The sequence below is a fragment of the Macaca nemestrina genome, chromosome 15 (assembly GCF_043159975.1).
Source record: "Macaca nemestrina isolate mMacNem1 chromosome 15, mMacNem.hap1, whole genome shotgun sequence".
In the NCBI taxonomy this organism is placed as follows: domain Eukaryota; kingdom Metazoa; phylum Chordata; class Mammalia; order Primates; family Cercopithecidae; genus Macaca; species Macaca nemestrina.
In genome coordinates this window covers 88,619,682-88,633,597 of record NC_092139.1, presented here as the reverse complement: position 1 = coordinate 88,633,597, position 13,916 = coordinate 88,619,682, and the positions used below count along the sequence as shown (strand labels likewise).

At 43.8% G+C, this 13,916-nt stretch overlaps 1 gene segment (V, D, J or C); it reads right to left on the bottom strand.

The window, feature by feature from the left end:
* Nucleotides 1-4,213: 4,213 nt before the first annotated feature.
* Nucleotides 4,214-4,815, bottom strand: LOC105464679 (immunoglobulin lambda variable 6-57-like). The segment is given in 2 exon segments: nt 4,214-4,584; nt 4,708-4,815. Coding segments are annotated over 2 exon segments (402 nt in total).
* Nucleotides 4,816-13,916: the final 9,101 nt, after the last annotated feature.

Genomic DNA, 13,916 nt, shown 5'->3' with positions numbered 1-13,916 from the left:
GAGGAGCACAAGGAGAAGAGGAGCCCAGGCCATGGTGGACATAGGCTTCTATGGCCCTACCCACGTGGACCTGGGTTGCCTCAGGCCTCTCTTATTCCTGGCCCGTTTGTCCCCCAAAGAAGGGGATGCTTATGCAAATGTGTTTCCTTGCAACGTCTCTCTCTCCTCCATGTATTCAGAGTCTGAGGCTGGGCACAACTGGATGCAGGATCAGCAAGGCTCCTGTTTATCTGAAGGGAAGGACCTGGGAGGAGGCAGATGGTAGAGCCACACAGACCACACACAGAGAAGACACAGCTGCTGAGTCCACATTAGTGACCACAGGGCCCACCTCCCTCTGCCCACATCCATCCAGATTTGCAGTTTCTATGGGATTTCTCCATCTGTGAACACACTTTCTGGGCCCTCAGCTACTGCTCCCTGATTGCCCCTGTGGAGCGCATGAGTCTGGTCTTTGCCATTCATGTTTTCACTGTGAGTCCATACATATTTATTACAACATTTGATTGCAAGCACTGAGTTCAGCTAATATAGTTCACATAAATGGGATCTGTGTTTTTGAGAGATTTATAATTTCAAAGTAAAGGTTCACCAGGAATCTCATCCCCTTGAGTGTGAGCAGGACCTACGACTTACTTCTAATAAATAGAATATGATGACAATGATGGAATATATGTAATTATATCACAAAAGATTGTAGCAGCTTCTTGCAAGGAAACTTCCCCTTACTGGCTTGGAGGAAGCACGTGAACACGCTGGGGAGGGCCATGTAATAGGAACTGAGAGTGACCTCCCACCAGCAATCACCGTAAACCAAGGCCCTGGCTCTAGCAGGCCCCAAGGAACTGAGTTCTGCCAGTAACCAAGGGGCTTGGATGCAGACATTTCTCAGTCAAGCTTTAGCTGAGCCTGCAGCTCCAGTTGGCATCCTGACCACAGCCTTGTGAGGCTGGAGCAAGAGACTCAACTAAACCACACCCAGACTCCTGACCTGCAGGAACTGTGAAGTGATGAATTTGGGTTGTTTTAAGCTGCTCGTTACACAGTAATAGATAACTAATATGCTGACTATAATCTAGTATTGACTTATTGGTGCTTAATCTTAAGAACTTTTATTTATCCTGAATGATTTCTAACCAATAAACTATGTAATTTGCCAATTTAAAAACTCACTAGAAATCAGTAACAGTAAATATAAAAGTACCATAAGAGGAATGAATTTAGAAACTCTCATTATTTGAGGCATTTAGAAAAACAAAAATTTAACATGTATATAAATAGAATATTATATTGAATATTCACACACTTATCACCAAGATTAAATAAGTATAAATAATTTGACAAATCTCCTTTATTGTAATCTTTATTTTTATTTTTGGCTCTTTATTCAGAAGGCCCTTGGGGTTGGGCCAAAGCCCCCAGCCGGTATCACATTATGCTGTCACCATCTGACCAGTCCTAGGTCTCCAAGCAAACACAGAAACTCCTAACAGGTAGGAGAGTCCTTGGGGGCTTAGAGAAGGCATCTCAGGAGCCATGGGCAAGGGCCAGGCCTACTTTTTGGAGACGTGAAGTTCTTCATCCCACTGTGGTCTGCAATGTGCCTAGACTATGGCTTGCAAAGTTGGGTGTGTGCTTGCGGGACAATTTCCTCACCAGAGACTCAGGGGAGTGCCACAGCTCCTGGCGTTCTAGTGGACCTGTGAGGACAGGGCGAGAGTGGGCCTTGTTGCAGTTTACATTAAGTGATGGCTGACATAACAGCATCAGACCCCTCAATTCTTAGGGAAAAGGTGACAGAGAAATGGATCCTTCAGCTGCTGTTGTTCACAGGCTATTACAGTGAGTGATTGACAACTCAGGGAAGCAGAGGGCGGGTTTGTGTCTCAGTTTTCCGTGTGTCTGGGGCACTGTGTGAGTGTTCATGCTTTTGCCCAAAGTTGAACAGTAATAATCAGTCTCATCCTCAGGCTGAGCCCACAGATGGTCAAGGAGGCTCTGTTGCCTGAATGAGAGCTTGAGAACAGAGCCAGAATCCTGAAGGCTGATCGGTGCTACCGTACATGAGGAGTTTGGAGGCAGCACCAAGAAACTTGCAACCAGTCAGCACCATTGTATCCAGTGTTGTTGCTGTTCCCAGTGCAGGCGATGGTGACCATCTGACTCAGAGACCCTAACACCAAGGCTTCCTGGGTCAGCCCAGGTAGTGCCCAGGACCCGGAGTAAAGAAGAGAAGGACACAGGGAGGGTGATTCTGGAGTTCCAGCCAAGAGCATAGCCTGGGCACCTGGGGAAGGGCAGAGCTCCTGCGTCCTCCTTGGGCCATGTTCCTAGAATCTGAGGGGTCAGGCACCTCTGTAGGGAGTGAGAAGGGAGAGGAGGAGAGGGGTCCAAGCCATGGCAGGGCACTACTGGGCTCTACCTTCTGAGATTCTTCGCGTAGACAGAACACCTCTAGTTGCTTTTGTTGCTGCCCATACCCTAGGGGAGGGAAGTGGCCTTCGTGTAAATCTATTCTTCCCCTGACTGTCTCAGCCCAAGCCTGTGCCCTAAGTCTGTCATTTTAGGGTGTTTATTTGAAAAATGAAAGATGGGAAGCGCCTGGCCTGGCACTCCCAGGGGCTCGAGGGAACATCGGGCAGTAGGACCCACACTGGGAGCCCGATGGCTGGTTCCCGCTGAGAGCACACCCATCAGACCTCTGAAGGAGCTGCTGCATGGCACCCCTTGCTGTCCCAGGCAGTGACTGGCTGTGGCTCTGGTTTACTCCATCTTCACTCCAGGATGTGGGCCGGCAAACCAAATTCTCCTGAGAACCCTGATGACGTCATGTCGGAGAGACAGGAGAACTTGGAAAAGCACCAGCCTGTCTCCCGCCTCCTGCTCAGAAATGAGCCATGTCCTGTCTCTTTATCTCATTGGCCAAAGCTAGTCACATGGCCAAGCCTGAGGACAGCAGGGTGAGAAGGCATGACATGCATTTCCAACAAAGAGGGGTGTTGCCCATTATTTATAAGTTAGAGTCTTACTTGATTCCCATTTTGAAGGTGAGGAAACAGAGGTAAAGTTATGCTAAGTAAATTGTCCAAGCCAGCACCGTCCAGTAAGATCCTCTGCCATGATGGGAATGTCCGGTGTCTGCACTCTGGCATGGGAACCACGGGGCACGTGAGTTAATGATGCAATTAAAACACAGCCGGTGGGACTGAGAAATATAATTTTTAATCTCATTCAGGTAATTTAAATTTAGACATCCACATGTATTTAGTGGGGGTGTACTGGACACTGTAGGTTCGAGGGTAAAAAAGTAGAGGTGGGACCAAATTTGATCCAGCCCTATGGGAAAAGGAAGGACATCATTGTCCACTCAGCTCTGTGACTGCTCTTGTTTGTCGTCTCATATATTCTAAAATCTAAACTCTGAGGATACAAGAACCTGTGTTAGATTATTATTCATCTTTGTATCCTGTGCTTGAGAAGTACTCTCTAGAAGAATAAATAAAGATAGGTCTATATATTTTCATGAACTTTCTCTAAAAATTTAAAGTATGTATGGCACATCTGGTTTGCCAAAAGTTATACTCCACAGTGGGTGAGAGAAGATTCCATTTGAATAGGTAATGGGTTTTCTGACCCCATTTTGCGCAGAACATGATCCATCCACGGAGACCGTAATTTGAGTTCTAGGCACCTGTTTTCCTACCAGATGGGAAAGCAGAAGCAGAGAGCTGATGCCTGCAGCCTCATGTCCAGCTGACTGGCATGAATGGGATTCCCTGCCAAAGCCTTCTTAATAGATGCAGCTTTTGCACGTTCTCCTGTTCTCAAACTAGTGTGACCCTCCCTGGGCATATAGGGAAATAGTGATTCATTATTGTTTGTCATGACAGGGAGCAGGTTGCTACTGGCGTCTGACTTGTGGACACAAAAGATGTTTCTAAATGAACTGTAATGCAGAGAGCTTCCCTCATCACAAGGGATGATCCAGCCCACAGTGTCAATAGCGCCAATGTTTAGAAACACAGTTTTGAACTACGTGTGTTCCATGAAGTGATCACAAAGGGATTAGAGGATCACCCTTCAAGACTTGGGAGAAAATATTTGTGTTTTGGAAAGAAAATACAGGAACTATGAACAGAAAATTTTAACTCCAAAGTTCAAGCAGGAGACAGGAAAATGCAGCCCTCGCTGGTGGGGACAGGCTGAGGGCAGATCAAGATAGGGACATTCAGGGGAGATTTTGTCTCACTTCCCCATGAGGCTGGAGCACTGTGTGATAACTGCTGCTGTCATAAGACTGACAGTAATAGTCAGCCTCGTCCTCAGACTTCAGTCCAGAGATGGTGAGGGAGGCAGAGTTGGAGGAGCTGTCGATGGAGCCAGAGAACCGATCAGGGACCCCAGAGGGTCTTTGGTTATCTTTGTAAATCACAGTGGTGGGGGCGCTGCCCGGCCGCTGCTGGTACCAGTACACATAGCTGCTGCCAATGCTGCCACTGCTGCGGGTGCAGGAGATGGTGACCGTCTGCCCCGGAGACCCCGACACAGAATGGGGCTGAGTGAACACAACCTCAGCCCAAGACCCTGCAAGAGGAAGCAAAACAGAGATCAGTGAGGACAGGTCAGGCTGGTTCCCAGGGAGAAGGCAGAGGTCATCATCCCAGGTGATATCCAGGAGCCCTCCCTGAATTCCCTGCGGGCAGCCACCTGTGCAGTGAGCGAGGAGGGTGAGGAGGAGTGGAGCCCAGGCCATGGTGGAGATGCTCCAGGCTCTGCTTCCTGAGCCACAGCCAGGAATGAGCCACCAGCCCTTCTTATCTTTCACTATAATGCTCAGGGTGGGAAATCCCCATGCAAATCTTCCCCATTTTAGAGGTGGTGCAAGCCCCACCTTCGACCTCAGTACGATCTTCAGCTGAGGAAAAGAAAGACTGTAGGAAGGAGGGGACCCAGAGAGGGCACAGAAACACCTGCCAGATGCAGGGGGAAAGGGGCTCACATCTGCGGAGCTGGGGAGCTTGAGCAGGTGAGCAGGTGCTTAGGTCACAGCGCCATCTGGTGGATTCAGGAGACACGTGGACCCTGGGCTGGGGCTAGTGCTCAGGACTCATGCCCCTCCCTGCTGCTCCCCTCACAATTCCAGCCTTTTCAGATTGGTTTCTTTCACTTAGCAATATGCATATAGTCTTCCTCCATGTCTTCTTGTGGCCTTATAACACCTTTTTCTTGCAGAATGACATTTCATTGTATGCATTATCAGGGCTTGTGTATCCCATTCACCTATTTAAGGACACATTCACTCTTTTCATGTTTTGGCAATTGTGTTCCAAGCAGCTATAAACATTTCTGTGCAGGTTCTTGTGTGATGCAAGCATCTCATGCAGGTAAATATCTAGGAATGTTGTTTCTGAATTGCATGTTAAGAATTTGTTTAACTTTGTCAGAAACTGCTAACCTGTTTTCAAAAGTGGCCATAGCATTTTTCACTTCTCACAGCAATGCATGGATTCCTGTTACTTCACATCCTGTAAAGCATCTGCTGTTGTCAGTATATTGAATTTTAAGCTTTCTAATAGGAGCCTATTGTTGTCTTGGTATTTTAATTTGCAGTACCCCAGATGTATAACAAATATTTTGATATTTATTTATAAATATTTATTGATGATATAATTGTAAGTATATAACATACATACAAATAAGATGTGTATAAATCATTTATATATTATATAATGTATATTAATATGTACATTATACAAAATAATACAAATCAAATAAATTTCCCCAGAGATAAAAATATATTTTTATGCTTCTTTAAACATCTAATTACTTTTATGCAGTCTGGATTATTTTAATATTATGTTGCATATTTCTTCTGATTTATGGTCTTTCTTTTTTTTTTTTTTTTGAGACGGAGCCTCGCACTGTCACCCAGGCTGGAGTGCAGTGGCCTCGCTGCAAGTTCCGCCTCCTGGGTTCATGCCATTCTTCTGCCTCAGCCTCCCGAGTAGCTGGGACTACAGGAACCTACCACCACGTCCGGCTAATTTTTTGTGTTTTTTAGTAGAGACGGGGTTTCACTGTGTGAGCCAGGATGGTCTCGATCTCCTGACCTCGTGATCCGCCCGCCTCAGCCTCCCAAAGTGCTGGGATTACAAGCATGAGCTGCTGCGCCTGGCTGATTTATGGTCTTTCTTTTAATGCTGCTATGATTTGTCCTGTACTGTGTGTGCCTTTCAGCTTGATCCTTTAGAGGACTGCTTTTCATTATTCCTAACAGTTGTTCTAAGGGAGCCTACATGCTATGTCTACTTTAGCCTTCCTGCCCGTTCAGCTGCTGGGTTCAATAGGCTTTTTCCACTCTAGTGGGTGAAAACCCGGAAGTCTCTGTTTCATCTGAGCTCTAGTCATTTATTGGGTTACTATCCACCAATGGAAGTTAATTCTTTGATAGCAGTTTTTTGTTTACTTTATGAAGTTTAATTATTTTTACATTTCTTAAGATGCATCCGAAGGCCAGGGGACCCTGTGCATATATGTGGGGCCTTTTCTCTGCCTGGCTGCCTCTTCTCTCCTACTCTGCTGCTGATACACCAGTCATTTCAGTTGTAAGATTTGAAATCAGTGCCGCGAGACCAGCCTGTTCTTCTTACCACTTGAGGTGTAGTCTGGGAATTGCTTCAGGCAGAACACCAGGGTGATCACAGGGCTGGCCTCATTCTCACTCTATCTCCGGGATCACAGTCATGAGCGGCCTAATTTCTGGTGTTCTAAAGAGTTGTATTTTATTACTGTGTCCTTCCTCTTATGGTTTATGGTGAGAAGACTTCTACTACCTCTTACTCTATTATTACCAGCTACAGTCAGTCTGCTTTTCAGAGTCCTTTTTTCCCCTTAAATTGTAAATCTTCTAAGTCTATCCAAGCCCTAAATTTCACAGTTTTGAAAAAAAGAAAAAAAAAAAAAAACTCTTGTGGTGAAATCCAGTTCCTTACTTGATTGCCCTGATTAATGTAATCCACCACCCACCTGATCCAAACAGTGTCGGGGTGCTGGAACTAAGTTTGATACAGAGACCCCAAAGGGAGGAAGCACCTGCACAGGTGAGCACAGTTCCCAAAAATTCTTCCCTGTGGGTTTCCTTGCCCCAGCCATTTTTTCCTATCCAAGGAGATGTCCAATGTCACAAAAGACATGATTTTGCAATGTTAAGGATCATTTCCAAGTTTCCGTTTGAATGATGTCACCTATATTATCATCCTAAACAAATAGCGTGTTGTACTATCCAGAAGTAGATTTTCTGGGATGCCATTTTGGAAGACTATTTCAGCCATGGGTAAAAGTATGGTCTGTTTTCTGGTGTCTTGTCTCTGGAACAAGATATATAGAGGCTGCAAAGTCTGTCCTATTCCTACTGATATCCTCAGGCTGAGGAATAAAGTTGGGCCATTCTTTTCTTAGGAATCGCTCCTGTGTCAAACCCACCTGCATTCCTCAGTCCATGAAAAATGACTGAAATGCAGGGAAGTTTTGCCCTCCCAGTCAGGACACTGACATCAAGAGGCCACATAGACAAGTGTGGCAAAGTGGTGACTGTCTTTGTGGGGTGCTTCATGTCCCAATTTGGATTTAGTCCTCAGAAAAGTCCCTTCTGTGATGGCAAACAAGCTCAATATTTCCATAAATGTGTCCTTGGCAGGGGTTGCCTGATGACTGGCTTTGGACCTAAAGGGCCAGGATGCTCCATCCATAAAAAAGCAGACTGAAAAGGGTGTATTTTTCCACTTTCTTTTTGAATTTTTCCAGAAGAACTTTCATGATAGAGACGAGCATCTAAGAGATCAGCTCTGTTGTTTCATTCATGTTCTCAAGTACTTCAAAGGGTCTGGACTTCTGAGATACTCAACATATTCCCCTCACCAGTTTGGCAGTGACGATTTCAACCAATAAAGCTTCCACCAACATAAAGGGGGTGCCTCCTGCCCCCAGAATGGCTCAGGTGGTCCACGCTACCAAAAGCTCACATTCAAGAGAAGCCATTTTCCTCACTGGGTATCACCTGCAAATGCAAACACCACAAAGTCACGTGATCATGACACAAAATGGCCTTGATTGAGGGAAGATTACAAGAATGGCTCCGCAAAAGCCACAGCTTTTCCACCCTCTCATGTACCTCACAAGGAGCAAAGTGAGCAGGGCTGGGGGCGGTGGGATGGATGTGGGTAAAGAGCCATCCCTGGAGCTGGTCAGAGGAGCAGCTGGCTTGGTGCCTGCTGGGTCCAAGTGTTCACACTGCATCCCTGCATGTCTACATGCCTGACCCCCATTGACAGCCCTGCGCATCAAGGCCTCATGTAACTTCCTTGGTTGAAACACTACACTCGTGTTGTCACACACACATGCTGGGAATTGTGTTTGTCCACACGGACTCTGGAGAGGGTGCCTGGAAGCTTGCCCCGATGTCTCTCAGACTCTTCGTCATGGGCCTTTCTTTCTGCTGATGTTTAACGTGTGTGATCACATTACAATAAAGCAACAAAAACCACAACTAGGAGAACAGCTTTTATGAGTTCTGTGAGTCCCAAGGTTTGTCATGGAGCCTGTGGATGGTCTTCAAAACCCAACACACCACGATACAGGTCCTGTTTGCCAAAACTAGTTGTATCCATTTCCTATTGCTTCTGTAACTAATAGGGTGCCCTAAAACAACAGAAACATATTTTCTTACAGATCTGTAGGTCAGAAGTTTAATGCAGAACTCAGTGGGCGTAAACCCAATGTGTCTGCAGGGGTGTGTTTGTCTCTGCAGTTCCTAGATGAGACTTTTGTCTTTTCCAGCATAAAATGGACTAACACAACAGAATATTCTGAAATATCACACAGGCCATGGAAATAACCATAGGTGAAAGAATTGCCTTGATATATTAAAAAAATTTAAATGCTAAACTTATGTGCTGCAACTAAAGCATTGTGGGTTTTTTTGTTTTTGTTTGTGTAGAGATGGGGATCTCCTTGTGCTGCCTCGGCTGGTCTTGAACTCCTGGCCTCAAGCAACCCTCCTACGAGGGCCTCCCAAAACATCAGGATTGAGATTACAGACATGAGCCACCATGCCCAGCAAAAGCACTGTTTAGAGATACAGTTATAGTTATATATGCCCCTATTAATAAAAAGACAGGTCTCAAATAAGTAACCTCAATTTCTACTTTAAAAATCTAGAAAAACAGAAAGGCAAACGAAATATAATGAATGCAAGCAGAAGGAAGGAAGTGAAGATTAGAGTAGACATTAATTAAAGAGAACTCTAAAAACAGAAAAATATCAAAACTAAAGGTGTTTTAAAGTTTAACAAAATCGACAAACCTTTAATTGGTCTAATACATAAAATGAGAGTTGAAGAAAAAAATCACTCCAATATTAAAATCAGTAAAAGGAGAAGACATTACTACCTACCTTTTATAAAGAAATAAAATAGTGAAAGAATAGCAGAAGCAAACTCATGTTAAAAATTAAGTAACTTTGATGAAAGGGACAAATGCCTCATAAGACACAAACTACCAAAACTAACTCAAGAACAAATGGAGAATCAGAATCGACAAGTTAGGAGACTGAATTAGTAACAATAATAATAGTAACCTCAAAGAAAAGCTGAGGCCCAGAGAGTGTCTATGTCTAATTCTACCACACATTTAAAGAAAGAACAGTCATTAAATCTTTAAAAGTTCACTGGAGGCTGGGTGCGGTGACTCATGCCTGTAATCCCAGCACTTTGGGAGCCTGAAGTGGGAGAATTGCTTGAGCCCGGGAATCTGAGACCATCCTGGGCAACATGGGTGAAATTTGTCTCTACAAAAAATACACACAAAAATTACCCAGGCTTGGTGGCATGCACTCGTAGTCCTAGTTACTCAGGAGGCTGAGGTGGGAGGATGGCTTGAGCCCGGGAAGGGGGTGTGGCATTGAGCTGAGATCACGTCACTGCACTCCAGCCTGGGTGACAGAGCCAGACCCTGTTTCAAACAAATAAACAAAAACAAAAATCCAAAAAGGTTCACTGGGATACATGTATTTAAAAAGGCAGATCATAACAACTGTTAGTAAGGATATGTAGAAATATACTTGAAACATTGCAGGTGGGAATTTTAAAAAAGAAAGCCACTTTAGAAAAAAGTTTGTACTTAACATGTTAAACATAGAGTTATAACGTGACTGAGGTTTCCTAGGTACATAACTCAGGGAAATGTGTGTGTGTGTGTGTGTGTGTGAGTGTATCAAAATGTATATCATGAGTGCCTAATAGCAACAAAGTGGAAACATATTAAATATCTAATTGGGTTTATAAATGAATAATCAAAATGTAGCATATCCATATAATGGAATATTGCTCAAAAATTTCAGAAGAATTTAGTACTGATATTTTATACAATGTGAAAAATCTTGAGAACAGTATGCAAACTTTAAAAAGCCAATCACAAAATAATGTATGTCAGATGACTTTATTTATGTGAAATGTCAATAACAGGCAGATGCATTAAGAAAAAAAGTAGATGAGTGTTTGTCAAAATCTGCAGGTGAAAGGAATGGGGACTGATGCTAATGTGTATTGGGCTTCTTTTAGGGTGATGCAAATATTCTAAAATTAGATCATTGTTATGATTGCCCAACACTGGGAATATTATAAGAAAATTGAACTATACATAGAGTATGAGAATTTTATGCCACAAGAAATAAATCTTAATGATAATGTAGAAAATGGCTGACAGACAAAACACTGTTATTTAAATTTACATTTGAAATCAATTTTCTTAAAAGTTTACAAAGTGAACCTGTCACTTCATGGAAAACAATCCACAATGTTTATAGGCATGTCAAAATTTCAGCTCACAAGCCAAATTTAGAAAATGTGTTTCCTCACCTATGAGGTTGATACCTTGCAGATATTTACATGTTTTCCTGGGTAAAAGCAATACTCCTATTAAGGAATGTGAGTTTTTAATCCTGTCTTAGAAGTTACTACGGCATTATTTGGAAGAACTGCATAACTCAATGTAACAGTATTTTTCAAATGACCAATGCATAATATTACAAAATCATGTATGAATAAAAGATGTATTCAAATTGCAGGAAAATTCAATTCAATTGATTATAATTCAATAGAATCCAAAAAGTTTATTGATATTATTTCTGACCACATGGCAACCAATATTTAAGAACCTTCCATTAGTAAAAGTTTGGTGCAGTATTAAGAGAAATATTCAAAATTATCTGGAAAAGATATTAAGATACACTATTAGAACTATATTTCTATGTGAGGTCACCTTTTCAGTGGCCTTATGCTTACATCACAGTTCCTGGAGGGCAGGGAAAAGAGAGGACTGACCTGATAAGTGTTTGATAACTGATTAATAGAAGCACAGGCTGTTTTGGAAAATACAGTTTGTTTTATGAAGATATTTGGATGTACGCCATCATTTTTATGACCTCTCTGTATTTGGCACTATCTGACGAGTGTCATCGCCTGTATGTCCCTGGATGCAGAATCTCATTCTTGATCGGTCTGCAGTGCTGGAGCAGGACTGGGTCTAACCCTTGCCCTGAGCAAGAATGTTCACCTTCATCCTTAAGGTGGAATGGAGAGCTGTTGACGGAGACTGACATGAAGGCAAAAAGACAACCAAGATTCTAAAATATGTGGTTGTTTCAATGATTCCGGTGATATCCTGGATGCTGAGGAGTCCAAGTCACACCATTCCATCCCGTGCTGTGTCTTCCAGGGCAGTAGACATTGCCCTCAGTTCTGAGGGCTGAGCCCCAGCAGGAGGCTGGACCAGCCAGGAGAGACACAGTAGACCCTACAAGCACAGAGCAGGGTCTACTGTGTGGTGGGCAGAGCTGGGAGAGAGACCCACAGGGGCCTCAGGAGCCTGTGCCTGGGTCGTGTGTCAGGAGAGTGAGGAAGGGGGGACCCAAGGCAGGATGAGGTCACCCATAGCCCTGCTTTTTAGGACCCAAAAAGAAGGCAAAGCTGCCTCAAATCTTTTTACAATTCTGCTCAGGGAGCAAAGGACAGGATCCTTCATACAACTCCGCATTCCCATCTTATTTTTCTGGCTCTTTTCTGGATTCTGTTCTATAAAACTGTGATAAGTATAGGCAGATCATGAATCGTGGGCCCTAGGTCCCCAGAAAGACCCTGAGAGTCAGTGACAGGAAGCACAGGTCAAGGAATAAGAGATTCCCCAACATCAAGACTATTGACTCTGCATAACCTCACAAGATCGGCCCAACACACCCCATGTGTGCAGAAACATATGCCCACTCTGTATGTGACAGGCCAAGGCAAGGAATGGAGGTGATCTACAACATTGTAAGAATGGTTATCATAGTCACTGCATGAGAAATCATGGATGTGAGTTCCACTTTTAAGCCTTTGGAAATGGAGTTAGTGATCCTGAAATTACACTGCACCCTTTCTTAGAAAGGGCCCTCTATGTCCTGAATTCTGAGCAGTAGGTAAGAGGTCTCAGGGTCCTTCACGGGGGGTGGGGGACAATCAGAACCATATCACCCAGGTGCACGCTGTAGGTGACAGCAGTCTGGGCCCAGCAGCAGTCAGCTTCAGACCTGCTGCACCCACACTCTGTCCATCAGCCACAGAGCAGCACATCCTGCGCCTGCTCCCCCCTCTTCCCTAACTGAAGTTGTCATCCCTTGGCTCCTCCTTTTACATGTCTGAAAAAAATGACCTTCTGGATTTTAAAACCAACATGTCACTCACCCATTTCTCAGAAACAGGGCATATGAAAATTGATGAGGATTAACCCAGGGTGATATGTCATTGATGCCTTTAAAAAATTCAATTTCTTTGTCGAAATGTCTACCTTATCATTCACCGTAAACATATTTTATAGGAAGACCTTGTAGTCAACCTATTTTAAAAAATGGAATGAACTGTTATCTTAAGCACATTGATTGTTTGAAAACACAAATGGGAATACAGAGAAATAAACTGGGAAAACGTTATTCATTTATTTAATATTTATTTTATTTCTCTTGTAATGTTTTGTTATTTTCAGGTTATAAGACATTGATTTTTTCTCATTTTATGATTAGCATTTTATATTGGTGTTATTATAAATGATATTGCTTTTCTGTTATATTAGATGGTTCATTGCAAGTCTATAGAATGCATGTTGGTGTAGGATGATTAAAACCGTATTGAAGCTCTCGGGACAGAGGATTTGTGAGTCACTCCTGGACTCTGAGTGGGATATGGATGGGATCAACTTGAATTCCGCCAACGAATCCCATGGAATGTTTTTGCTGTGGTGATGTTGGTGGTTTTGTTTTTGTTTTTGTTTGATTGGTTTCTTGTGTTTGTTTTAATCTCTGGGCAAGAAATTTCCACCTGAGCAAGGTGAATGAAGTAAGGACGTAAGAACAATGCATCAACCTAAAGGTTAAACTTAAGAAAAAAGATAAACATGGTCAGATCTATTCTTCTGATGAAAATCAGGGGCTAACAATAAAAGTCACCCCTGAGCTCCACTTGCCAGAGCCACCAGCAGGGTAACTGAGCAAAGTCCAGATAGAGGAAGGGAGATTTTGTTTGTTTGCTTTTGTTATTGTTGTTGTTGTTCTGAGATGGAGTCTCGCTCTGTCGCCCAGGCTGGAGTGCTGTGGCGCAGTCTCGACTCACTGCAAGCTCCGCCTCCCGGGTTCACGCCATTCTCCTGCCTCAGCCTCCCGAGTAGCTGGGACTACAGGTACCCACCACCACGCCCGGTTCATTTTTTTGTATTTTTAGTAGAGACGGGGTTTCACTGTGAGCCAGGATGGTCTCGATCTCCTGACCTCGTGATCAACCCGCCTCAGCCTCCCAAAGTGCTGGGATTACAGGCCTGAGGCACCGCGCCCGG